The 13,220-nt window shown below is 37.3% G+C and overlaps 1 protein-coding gene across 1 annotated transcript in view; it reads left to right on the top strand.

Annotated features, from left to right (window-relative positions):
* NOX4 (NADPH oxidase 4) overlaps positions 1-12,017 on the top strand; it is a 169,353-nt gene extending 157,336 nt beyond the window's left edge. The window contains exon 18 of the mRNA XM_004763564.3: positions 4,873-12,017. Coding sequence (XP_004763621.1) covers positions 4,873-4,993 — 121 coding nt within the window. The 3' untranslated portion in view covers positions 4,994-12,017. The remainder of the gene's footprint in view (positions 1-4,872) is intronic.
* Positions 12,018-13,220: the final 1,203 nt, after the last annotated feature.

Raw genomic sequence — 13,220 nt, 5'->3', positions numbered from 1 at the left:
TTGCTTATTGTTCACAGCAGTCAGGGCTGCCTGAGGGATGCTACACATATGACAGAGGCGGAGCGGATGGAGAGGGGGGTGCAAGGCGCCAGCTTTTGCTTTTCTTCAGCCAGCCTCGTGCTCCCTCATCAGTTTCAGATCTTATATTTAAGTCTTTAGTTCTTTTCAAGTAAATTTTTGTGAGTAGTATAAAATAAGGGTCCAGTTTCATTCTTATGCATGTAAATACCCAGTTTTTACAGAACCATTTATTGAAGAGATTTTTTTTTTCTCATTGAGTATTCTTGGCTCCCTTTGATTAGGTTTAAATCCAACAGTTTACTATTGCTTTCTATTTATCTCATTTGTTCTTTTTCTTTCTTTCTTTCTTCATCTACCTTCTTTTAGATTGAGTACATTTATGACTCCATTTTTTTTCTCCTATATTGACCTATTAGCCATACTTCTCTGTCTATTTGCTTTTAGTGATTTCTTTAAGGCATTACCTCCCAAATTTTATTCCTTGGACCAGCATCACCTGGAACTTGTTAGAAAAGTGAATTCTTGAGCACTATCCAAGATCTCCCGTGTCAGAAGCTCTAGGGATGGTCAGTGGACCAGCTGGTCTGTGGTCTGTGAAGTCCCTCAAATAATTCTGATGAAGCTAAAATCAGAGGAATATTGTTATAGGTTCAGAGTGTACATCATTGGCTTATCACGGTGAACTCCAAATAATAATATACCACTTTCTGTACTTCCATTCCCTCTGCATATCTTTGGCTGTTGTTCTTATCTATCATTCTTTTCCATATACTCTAAACTCCATGATGCATTGTTAGTACATTTCTTTCAGGTATCAATTATATTTCCAAGAGATTAAAAATGAGACAAAATGCACATTATATTTATTCACACATTTACCATTTTTGTAATCTTTATTCCTCTGGGTAGATTCAAATTTTCATCTCATTCCATTGTCCTTCCTGAAGAATTTTCTTTAATATACTTGATAGTGCTGGTTTGCTGGTGATGAATTCTCTCCCTTTTTGTTTGAAAACCTTGTATTCCATCCTTAGTTTTGAAAGTTATTTGTGTTTAGTGTAGAATTTGCTTGGTATGGAATAGATGGATTTTCTCTTGTCTTTCAGCACTTTGAAAATGTTGCTTTATTGCCTCCTGACATGCATGGTTGTTGTTTTTTTAATTTCTTTTCAGTGTACCAGAATTCATTTTTTATGCTCCACATCCAGTGCGCCATGCAATACGTGCCCTCCATAATAGCCACCACCAGGCTCGCCCAACTTCCCACCCCACTGCATGCATAGTTTTTCATAAGAGCTCCGTCTTTCATCGTGTGTTTATTTATTTGTAGTGTGTCTTTTTGCCTCCTCTGGCTATTTTTATATTTTTCTCTTTGTCACTGGTTTTCAGTTTTATTTATTTTATTTATTAAAAAAAATTTTTAAATTATGTTATGTTAGTCACCATACAGTACATCATTAGTTTTCAATGTATTATTCCATGATTCATTTTATTATATTGACTTGCATGTTTTTTGTGTGTGTGTATTCTCCTTGGGGTTCATTAGATCCTTGGATCTATGTATTTGATTTCATCAAATTGGGGGGAAAATTGGCAACTATTTTTTAAGTGTTTTTTTTTTTCTCTTTCCCTTTGTCTTCTCTCATGTTGGGACTACAATTACATCTGTGTTAGAATAGTTGATATTGTGCTGAAATGCCAATTGAATATTACCCCCACCTTAAAAGACCACCAGAGACGTGAGTCAAAGCCAATCAGCAAGGGTCGTTTATTGCAGGTTCGAACCTGGACCTCTGGGCCGCTCGTTGCTGATAACGCCGAGAGGTCCAGAGCTGGGTTGGTGCAGGATTTTTATAGACAGATACAAACAAGTTTCGGGTGGGGCTGAGCTGATTGATTGATAGTTTGAACAGGCATACTTGGCGTCAGTGGATTGGGTCAGGGGACCCCGCGCGAAAGCAGACAAAGCAATCTTACAGAAGCAGAACTGGCCGGTTAGCCCACACATGCAAAAAAAGCACTACCAGGATATTGAAGGCCTGGTTTCTTATCAAGTAAAGACAATTGGGAGTCTCCTGGTGGAATCTTACATTCCTGCTATCAAGCATCCTTGTTAATGAGATTTAGGTTTAGAAGAAATTTAACTTTATTTACTTTTCCTTCTACCTCCACCTCCTTCCGTTTTTCATGGAGGGGAGGGTGACATTAGGGCTATTGATAAGGTAACTTCTTTGTTGTAAATCTCAAGGACATTTGCAAACCAAGGGAGACTCCTACCTTGCAGGACTGTGATCTCTGCAAGTTAACTATTTATCGTTTTATGGCAGTCAGGGGTGCCTGAGGAATGCTACACATATGGAGGGGAGCGGATGAAGTGGGGGTGCAAGGTGCCAGCCTTTGCTTTGTCCTCAGCCAGCCTCCTGCTCCTTCAGTGCCACAGGTCACTGAGCTCCTGTTCATCTTTTTGTTTTCTGTGTGGTCCTTTTGGATAGATTGTAGCACCAGGCCTCTAAGTTTACTTTCTCCAGTTCCTATTTGTCTGTTAACCCATCAGAATATTTATGATCTTAAATATTCCATTAATCACTAGACTTTCCACTTAGGCCTTTTAAAAATCTTCTTTTCCTCTTCTCATCATGGTGATGCTTTCCTTTGAATATAATGAAACATGTTTCTCATAACTGTTTCTATGAAATGTTTGATAAGTCCATCATTTTTGTCATTCTGGGCCTGTTTCTATTGACTGATCTTTCTTCTTTCTGTATTAGTTGGCTAGGACTTGCTTCCGTACCAAAATCCCACAGACTGAGTAGATTAAACAACAGAAATTTATTTTCTCAAAGCCGTACAGGCTGGAAGACTGATATCAAGATGCCAGCAGGGTTGATTTCCTCGGAAACCTCCCTCCTGGCCTTGCAGATGATGACCCTCTTGGTGCCTCTTCGTATGATCTTTTTTTCTGAACATTGGTGTTCTCTCATGTCTCTCTGTGTATCCAATATTCTCTTATAAAGACATTCGTCAGATTGGAATAGGATCTACTCTAAAGCTTTATTTTAACTTAATCACATCTTTAAAACTTTCATCTCCAAATACAGCTATATTCTGAAGTACTGGCAGTTTGATTTTTCAACATAATGAATTTTGAGGGGACATAATTCAACCCATAACACTCCCACTTTTGGTTTAGAAAATTCTCGGTGATTTCTCACGGAGTACTGTACATTGTGCAGTTTAGATGTTCAGTGCCAGATTCTGATCTCTTTTCAATACTGTTGGACTTGTTTCTGGCATGAAGTTTTGTGACTTGGGTTCAGTTTGATCTTTCCGGGTATAGATCCAGAGCACCTTCAGTCTCAGGCTAATTTTACCAACATCCATCCTGCCTCTTGCAAGTAAGGTGATAACTTTCTAGAACACTACCCATTGCCCACGTATGATAAGGAGATCTTTCCGTTCTGGCTTGTGGGAATATGAATTATTCACAACCTCGTGTCACTCGGAGTTGTTTGCCTTACTTCTCCCTGCTAGTTCTTCATCCAGATTCACGTAGTTTCCTCTCACAGAGGAGCACATCAGTGCTCAGCCAAAGACTTGAGGATAGAGCTTCTGTCCTTGGATCTCTCTCCCCTTCTACAAATTCCAGCCACTTTGTTGTCCATGAATTCCATTCTTTTGTCTCTTCAGCTCAATGGGAATCCCAGCCTCGGCTTGAGTTTCTCTGTGCTGTAGGCTGTAGATTGCCTCCAGGCCGTAAGCAAAGACAGTTGCTGGCAACTGGTTTTCTCACCTTGGTTTTTTTTCTCTTTATCTTAGGAATCCACTGTTCTGTTCTACCTACTGTCTAGTATCTGAAAATACTTATTCCATATATTGGGTTTTTCCCCCTAGTTTTTCAATGTCTGAAGGTAAGTCTAGTCCCTGCTACTTCATAGCCACAAGTGAAATTTCTATTTTTGTAGTTCTTTGTTTCATTCTTCAAGGTAGAAAGTTACAGTAAAACCAGTTTTTTAAATATATATTACAAAATCTTGGTACCCATCAAAATGGATTTCCTGGGTTTTTTTTCAGCACCACTTATTCTCAGATAAGATGAGGACATACTATATTTATCTAAGATAGGATATGAATTGTTAATCATTTTGGTATCCTAGGAAGAATTCAGTGCAAATAACAAACTTCGGAAGAAGATTGATGTGAAATACCAGTCATTTCCTGGGATTTATTTAGTCGATTTGTTAGGGATATGTATAATTTTATCTACTAAAATTTTATGTTAGCAACAATAAACCTGCTTGGCATTTGGTGCAGTTATCACAGTGCATAAATAAACAAGAAAATGGATACAGATTAATATGCTTTTGTTTCAACATGGATATAAATGACTTAGAATTATCCTTTCAAACTGGTAATAGCTTTCTTTCTTTTACTCATCACTGCCCAAGACAATTCATGGGATCTTTAGAAAAATGCATCTAAGACATTCAGTAAGAGAAGACTGACATGATCCAGTGTGGATGGACATCTATCCACTGCTGCTCTTGATTTGGTTCGTGCATCTAATGGAAAGGCTGAGGGCAGACTGCTCACTTTCTGTCTGATTATAAGCAAATCTGTGCTCAGAATTAGATTCTTTGAATTATCCTGAATTCTAGCAGGGAAGCTTGAAGTACATAAAACACCTTCATGGTGATCATTTACATTTGGAAATAATTGGGAAGTTAATTCCATATGCAAAGCAGCAAGAAATGAACTTCATTAATACCTTCAACACACTCCTGACCCATACTTCGTGTTATGTTCTGCCTAATTTTCCACCTGATTTTCCCTTTTTTCCCTCTCTCTCACCAGGAAAACGGTTGGTGTTTTCTGCTGCGGACCCAGTTCAATTTCTAAGACTCTTCATAAACTGAGTAACCAAAACAACCCATATGGGACAAGATTTGAATACAATAAAGAATCTTTCAGCTGAAAGCCTTTGAGAGGAGCCGGGACTCTGAACAAGGAATGAGTGCAATTTCCAAGACTTCGAAGCTCAGCTGAATCAAGTAGCTGTACCATGCCAAAGAGTAGCAAGGTTTTCTTATTTATAATTATTTAAAATGGAAAAGCAGAGGATGTGGCAAGATGACAGGTCACATTACATGTTTAATCGGGAAACCAAAGAGGCCCTGAAGAATAGTTGCTATGATGATTCACTTTCCAGTGCTCAAATGAAAAGAAAACTATTAGATGCACACTGTTGATTTTTATGGCAGATTCAAGAACTCCCTAGGGAGGCACCGCACTTGCTCACTGTGAGGCTGATAGCCTTGGTCCTCTTTAAATTGTTTTTGGTTGAACACATGCAAGATTGAATGAAATTAAAAATGCATTGAAACTCAGATTACATTTTCTACGTGAGTATCAACAGAGTAGCTTTGATTGAGGAAAGCTCCAGGCAAATATAGTAGATGTTTGAAGATACAGCACAGGACTCTGTATTAATACGGGTACTTTGTGTCTCCTCTTCCTCACTACTGATGCTAATACCTCTATTTGATGTCTGTGGCCTTCATGTCGAATGAACTTTGGTAGATGTTGCTAGAGTATCTAATTTTATATTTTTTCTTTCTTCTTTTTTCCTCTGTCTATGGAAATCTGCCCTCCTTTGCATACATTAGACACGATGATTTAATAGGTCTTTTTCATCTGCAATTTATTTAATCTATTACTGTTGCATAGTAATGAGGAAAATATCACTACTGTAAAACATAATGGAATATATAGACTAATAACTTTTTCCCTTGTTCAGCATTTTGGCCTCTGTTATTCTTATTTACTTTCTTCCCCAACGTAGATTGTCTTATTTTTCACCTCTGAAGGTACTTTGTTTAATTTGCACTTTGAGACTGAAGAGCACTGTGTCTCTCAGTCATCACTGAGATACACAATATCTCTCTTTTGCCACATGTTGGTTTATACTGGAGACATGGAAAGTGCAGTGACATTCCTGAACACCAACAACCAAACCCTGTACTTTACTTTCTACACAAGAGGAAATACTTCATTAATTATTTGAATTTAAGCTCAGAATCAGGAATATTATTTGTTGTGCTATCTGGTATTCAGGGTCTTGAAGGGGAAATTATCAAGTTTAAAGTCACTGTTGGGACAATACCGCATGATCCTATCACTTTATGCTCACTGACCATTATATTCTGGGCTCAGAGGAAAACATTTCCCTACTTAAGAATTTAGTCATTTTTGCAGGTTAGTGATTTTGTTTTGTAGACGTCTATCAATCGCTATCAAGTAGAGCACATTGCTGAAATAAGTAAAATGACTTATCTTGCCTTTGTAAAATTGTGCCTGGTTTCACAGAACATGACAGATATTACCATCATATTTTTGCTCTGATTCACCAATAGCAATCAAGCATGGTAAACCACCTAGCATTGAATGCCCCTGAACGTATTACTTATAGATATTTCTTCTTTTCCTTGGAATTCTTTCTTCTTCCTTCTGTGGAGGGAAGACAAGTCAGAAAAAGATATGGGAAATGTGCAATGTTCCTACAGATTTAGCTCTGAAGGCATATTTGATAACCAGTACATCTTGGCAACACTTTCTAAATTAAAAAGAATTTTCATAAAAACACAGAAAGGAATTTGAAGTAGTAGGAGGCTTGATATGCAATACTGACTCTTTTCTGATCATAGTTTATTGATGTGATTATAGTAATATGCCTAATTTCAGGAAAAGAAGTTTTTTGTTTTGTTTTGTTTTGTTTTGTTTTCAGAAAAGGAGACCTCTTTCCAGGTAGGTCTGCTATTCTGGATGAACAGCTTTGTCTCTTTGAAATTCTAGTCGATGTTCAAACATGGAGTGTTAAATTCAAGTCGTCTCTGCTTCTGTAGGTAATAATAAATTAGATTTTTATCGTGCATGTAGAAGAGAGAGAGTTTTGTTTTGTTGTTTTGAGGGATTTTTTTGTTCCCCCTCTGGGCCTATGTCTTGTCCGACAGGTCTTAAAATGGTCATGTCAGTGGCAGTAGATGTTAAAATTAAAATGGTATCATGAGAACTCTATAAAGTACGTTTACTTTTGCAATAAATAAAGCAGGCAGTGTTTTTTTCACAAGAGGATGCAAGTTGAAGAAAAAAAATCTATTTGCATCTGGACTAGCATCAGAGCCTTAAGAGTTTGGTTCTGCAGCTGTAGATGTCACTGGCCTGTGGTATAACTGGCAAGTCGCTCCCACTCTGGGGTTAGGATTTCTCATTTGGACTAGATTAATAGTTATTGATCTTTTCTGGGTAATGTATCTTTTTGAGAACCTGATTAAAAGCGAATATAATGACATTAATACAAAATATTACATACAGTTTTGGAGAGTTCACAGTCTTCCAAACTAAGGACTCCAATTTAAGAAACTGAACAGAATAATCCATCACTATAGCTCTTTCTACCTATACATTTTTTGTGATTTTCTTTTCACTATCCATTTTTATAAGATTTTTAGTAGGAAATTACCTCTGTGGACAAAGGAAAGGAAATTCTCTTTATATGCCCTCAAACAGAGAATCCAACAGAATGTTTGCCCAGTTTTTAATTTTAGATCTCCTGCTTTATGCAAAGGAAGGGTGTGATTTTACATACCCATAATAATAAAAGACACATTCATATACATACATACATACATACTGCACGTGTATTCATGGCTTACTTTTTTTTTCTTTTTCTTTTTTTAAGTCAGGTTAAAAATGGAACAATAGGGGTTTTTTGTTTGTTTTTTGGATTTTTTTCATGTAGCAACTTAAAATGCCAGCTGGATGATTGTGATAACAGAAGCACTTACATTAAAAAATAAAAGCAATATAGACAAAGGATAGGCTGAATTGATTTAATCTCCATATCCAAGTTACTTACTACTCCCCAAATCACTGTTTCCTTGGAGCATTCGAGCAGGTAATAGACTGAAATCGTAAGGTATTTCTAAAGAGGCTGGTTAGAGGCAAATGGGCTGTTGTCATCAACAGATAATGCTTGTGCCTAAGAATATTTAGGATAGTAGAGAAAGAAAAAAAAAAAACCTAAGAAAAAATTTTTTCCTTAAGGTTAACCCAGCTTGAACAGTGATGTTGTTTTTAAACAAACTGGTAAGATACATTTTTTTAAGTGCTACTTATGATAAACATTTCCTTTTCATGTGCAGTCCGGGATATTTTCATATCCAATAATGTTATAGAAACATAAAAGGCTGAAGTTAGGAGTACTCTTATTTTGTGGTCAAGAACACCAAGGCATAAAGGGAAATGGAAGCTTGCTTCATCATCCACAGGGTGAGATGTACAGCACAGGGGATACCTAGTCATATCACAGTAACCTTATGGTGACGGGTGCTGATGCACTTACTGTGGTAGGGGAAGAAAGTCAACCATTGAATGTGTCACAAAGCTGAAACTGGAGTTCATCCTTCCTCTTTTCTGCTACTGAAGGGCTCTGTCCCCCTCCCTGTCACATACACATCTAATAAGGCGCATCTGGTCCCATGAGTTTGCTGTAAACTCTATTTAGTGCGAGGTGGAAAGTAATGTACCATGGGTTAATTCCAGATTCAGGTGCAGAAATTCACACTCTTGTTCCCTATGTATCTTCTGATTCTACATATGTTAGTCTTTTATGTTTTGCCAGTTAGAACCAATTTCCAGAAATCCATTTTAAAATATGGCGATTATGCTGAAGGGGTTACGTTCTCCAAAACTTTGAAGACATATGGAATAGTATGGCTTCTAGGAAAAACTAATATTTAATTTTAAATTTAGATTCATAAACAGATTCATAACTTCCCAGCTTCCTAAACGTCCATGGAAATGTTGATATTAAAACAGAGGATTGTTGTTCTCTTCTCACATGAGCATCATGTTCAGGAGAAAAGAAGCAGTTTTTCGTTAACAAGTGAGACAGGAAATAAATGAAATCAAGCATAATGAGCATTTACTTCAACCAGCACAGAACAATGAGAACTCTATGTTTCCTTCTGTCTAAATCTCCACTCCATTACCCCAGCTTCTTTATCCCATACTGTGATATTCTCAAAGGACAAAGTTGCAAAAGCTAGCTAGATGAAGTTTTCCAAAAGAAAGAAGCAGAAGACCTTCAATACTTAGCCAAGAAGGGTCCATTAAGAGAGAAGAGAAAAATGGCCAGGCTAGCCACTTAAAATTAGCAAAGAGTTAAGCAATGTTGCCTTAGAACAGAGACTAGAAATTTTCTTTGAAGTGAATACACAGAATGTTTAGTTTCTCCTATACAAAACTGTTATATTCTTGTTGATAAAATCTAAAAGTGGATTTCTTATTTTAAGCATTGTGGCAAAATTACCAGTAATCTTCCTGCAGTGTTAGGCTACAATTTAAGTATTGGTGAGGGCAAGAAATGCCTCAGAAGAGCAAAACTAGGAAGACAAAAAAAGGAGTCAAAGAAAGAGAAATTACTGAACACATCAGGATGTGATTATGCTTTTCTTTTCACAGCTCAAAAGATATTCAAGTGTTTGGCAAAACTGGCTGTTACTGTGGTTTGGGAAAATATAAGAGAATGTAATGTTTGGTTTGTTTCTAGGGGTCCTTTCACATTTTCTTTGCGACTAGAATTGTAGCAAAAGCTTTACCTTTGATCAGAATTGCATCTGGCTTCTAGAAGAATTAGAGCTTTCATGAGCTGCTGGTTGACCTGGACACAACCCCACCATTTAGACAAGAACCAGCACTATGTAAATGCTCTAATATATGTAGCAATAAAGAAGGGGAGTCTGCCAGGCCTTTGTTCAGCTAAATACACTGCACATTAAATTCTCTCACTGCAAGGTCATATTTCTCAGCTCTCATCCTTCCACCCAGAGAAGGAAACCTTCTTCACAAGTGCAGACACTGAGAAACAGAAGTTCTGTCTTGTAAACAGTGTATCAGTTCACCTATATCTGCACATTCATTTGAAACTGGTTTTCAATTAGGATGTCTATATAATTCATTGTAGTGGTGAGAGATCTCCATAGTGGACAAAAATGGGGGCCTTGTTTGTCTGCTAAAAATATAGATGGCAGCCAATCCATTGGCCAGGGAGAAAGCAGTTGCATATTCCAGGTTTTCCTTTCCAAGTGAGTCTTAAAAGAATGTAAACTACCTTACCACACATATGTTGGAATGTGACCTGAGTTGTACTCCGTGTTCTGTGAGTCGATATATTTCACAATTTATTCTTGATTCCCAGGGACTGTCCAGGAACATTCTAGCTCTTCAGTCAGCTTAACATCTTTAACCACCTACGTAGGCATCCACCAGGGGCAATTATATCCTTGTTTTAAAGAGGACCACTACTTTCTGACCAAGTGGCATTGACAGGGAACTCTTCTTTTTTTCCCTCTCATTAAAATTTGATTCAGATTCAGAGTGGGGAAAAGTAGAAACTGCGTTCAAAAGTAGGAATAATTGACTGCAATTCTCTTTCCGCTGAGAGGGCCAGAGTCATCATCTTATCCAGCCTCCTCCACTGTGTAGAGTAAACAGGCCCTAGATTAGAAATCTGAAAACTCATAGGCTTTATCCCTGAAGAGTATTAGACACTGTACATAAAAATGCATGTAATTTCTACTTCCTCCTACATCGTTTTTACTGGGATGTGGTAGAGCAAGCATGTGGGGATGAAGAGGAAAAAATGCAGAGTTAAGAGGAATTTCCTGGGTAAATCGTTCTTAGTAAGTTTTTTGCCAACATAGTAAAAACAAAACAGTGCTCTGAGAAAGTAAAAACGCAGGCTTTTAGGAGTCACTGTCCATCGCAACTGAAAGGCTCAGTATTTAATTACGTTTTCTGGGCAAGTAAAGAAATACCCTCAAGCAAAGAAACACCACTATCTATCTTTGTTTTTCTGAGATTCCCGTAAACAAAGTTGCCTGTTAGGTCCAGTAGAGCTGCCGTCTAGATTCCTCGTAAGAAATTTTGATCAGGCCCAATGTGGCTAGAGAGAGCTGTATTGATCTATGACAGTCAGGCTAGGAGTTGCTGGAGGGTGATGGAAGTTATTTTACTTAAGGTTTCATGGAGGAGAAAGCGAGTATGAGATTCCACTGAATTAAAACTAAGGCCTATATCTTAGAACTAGAAATTCTGTAGAAGGAAAAAAAGCACTTCACTGCAGTTATTTTTTTCCTGGATGAAATATAATTTATCTTTTTTTAACTCTTACCAAAGATACTTCATGTTATGTATCTTCATCAAAGCTTGGGTTATTTTCTAGATATCTGTGTTTAAATGTGTGTGTGTGTGTGTGTGTGTGTGTGAGTGTGTTTGAGAGAGAGAAAGTAAATTGCCTGAATGAAAATGACATTCTGTAATACTGTGTAATGACGCTTTCCAGCTTTCATAATAAGCATTCAGTGGTGGCAGGTTTGCAATTAGAGGAAGTATAGTTCTATCAAAATATGAGAGGCTCGGCAATCCAAGTGTGGCATTTGATACTTGTCTGGCTAAAATGAGGTGTGAGTTTATATCTTGCTAGAGAGGAAGCACTAACCCAGAGTTAATACTTGCAAAGATTTGGAAAAAGGAATATATATATAGTTATTTTAAATGTATTTTTATTATTGTAAAGACATGGTGTGTTTGTAGAAAACCTTTATTGTTTTAGAACATGGCATAGTGTTTAAAAGCTAGACAAATAAAGGTTGGACAAATGTACTTAAAATCCCTCTCATTATAGACTAATTGTGCACCTTTGGCAGTAATAATCAAGAATTGTCTCCAGGACTCTTAGAACACGTTTGTGTTATTTTCATCCTAATGAAAGAACTGACGATCACACTAGTCTTACTTGTGACAATATTAAATAAGCAATATTTAAGAAATATTCCTTTGAAGAATCAAAAGTGGTCTAATTCCAAACCTCTCAACTCTCTTGTAACTCTCATTTCATCTAATGTATAATTGGAAAATAAAGAAGTCTAAACTCTAAATTTAATACGCTGGGTTTGGAATTTTGGTTTTATTTTTTGAGGGGGGGGCATTGGGGGATATTTCTAAATCTCACAATCGTGCCCACTGAAATATTTATACAATTTTATTTTTACTTTTTAGAAGATTTTATTTATTTATTTATTTAGTACAGAGAGAGACATCACAAGTAGGCAGAGCAGCAGGCAGAGAGAGAAGGGGAAGCAGGCTCCCTGCTGAGCAGAGAGCCCAATGCGGTGCTCGATCCCAGAACCCTGAGATCATGACCTGAGCCCAAGGCAGAGGATTAACCCACTGAGCTACCCAGTCACCCCTATTTGTACAATTTTAAGATATCAAAACTATATATATATTTTTCTGAATTGAAAACTAATAAAATATATTCATTATTAAGTCTAAATGTTGAGTTTTTATACTTTGTCACTGAGGATTTCAAGTTTACCTAAACGTTGCATTTGCCATAAATATTTACACCCACACAGTTTCTGTGGCTGAGAGGATTTTGTTTGCTGTATTCCCCTTTATCTGCGGTTTTTCTTTCTGTGGTTTTGGCTTCAGTTACATGCAGTCACCCGTGATCCGGAAGCAGAAGACCCTCTCTCTGACATATAGTCAGAAGGTCAATACGTAGTAGCAGAATAACACTATGTCAAAATGCCTGCACTGTTCACCCAACTTTGTTGCCTTGCGTAAGCGTTTTACCATCTCACATCGTCATGAGAAGAGGGGTAAGTACAGTACAATAAGATATTTTGAGAGAGGAAGACCACATTCACATAACTTTTATTGTATATTATTATATTGTCCTATTTTATTATCAATTGTTTTTAATCTCTTACTGTGCCTAACTTATAAATGGAATTTTATCATAGGTATATACAGGAAAAAATAAAGTATATCTAAGGTTCGGTACTATCTGTGGTTTCAGGCACCCACTGAGGATCTTCAAATGTCTCCCTCGTGGACAAGGGGTATTATCTCCCTTTCTAGAAATCTGTGAAGTACACAAAATAAAGAATACTAATAGAATCCCTCACTCACGGGTTTGCCTGACATTTACATAGGTGGGATATGAGCAGCTTGCCAAAAGTTCTCAGAGCCACAGCTGTGTTCCAGCACCATCTGAAAACTCGTCGTGTGATTCCCCCACCCCATCAGAATAATACAGACCAGAGCCCAAGATTCATTCCAGGTTGTGTTTGTGC

This window comes from Mustela putorius, unplaced genomic scaffold, assembly GCF_011764305.1.
Source record: "Mustela putorius furo isolate JIRA1106 unplaced genomic scaffold, ASM1176430v1.1 tig00003987_pilon_pilon_pilon, whole genome shotgun sequence".
NCBI lineage: Eukaryota > Metazoa > Chordata > Mammalia > Carnivora > Mustelidae > Mustela > Mustela putorius.
The sequence above is the reverse complement of the archived record's forward strand: the minus strand, read 5'-3'. Positions and strand labels throughout refer to the sequence as shown.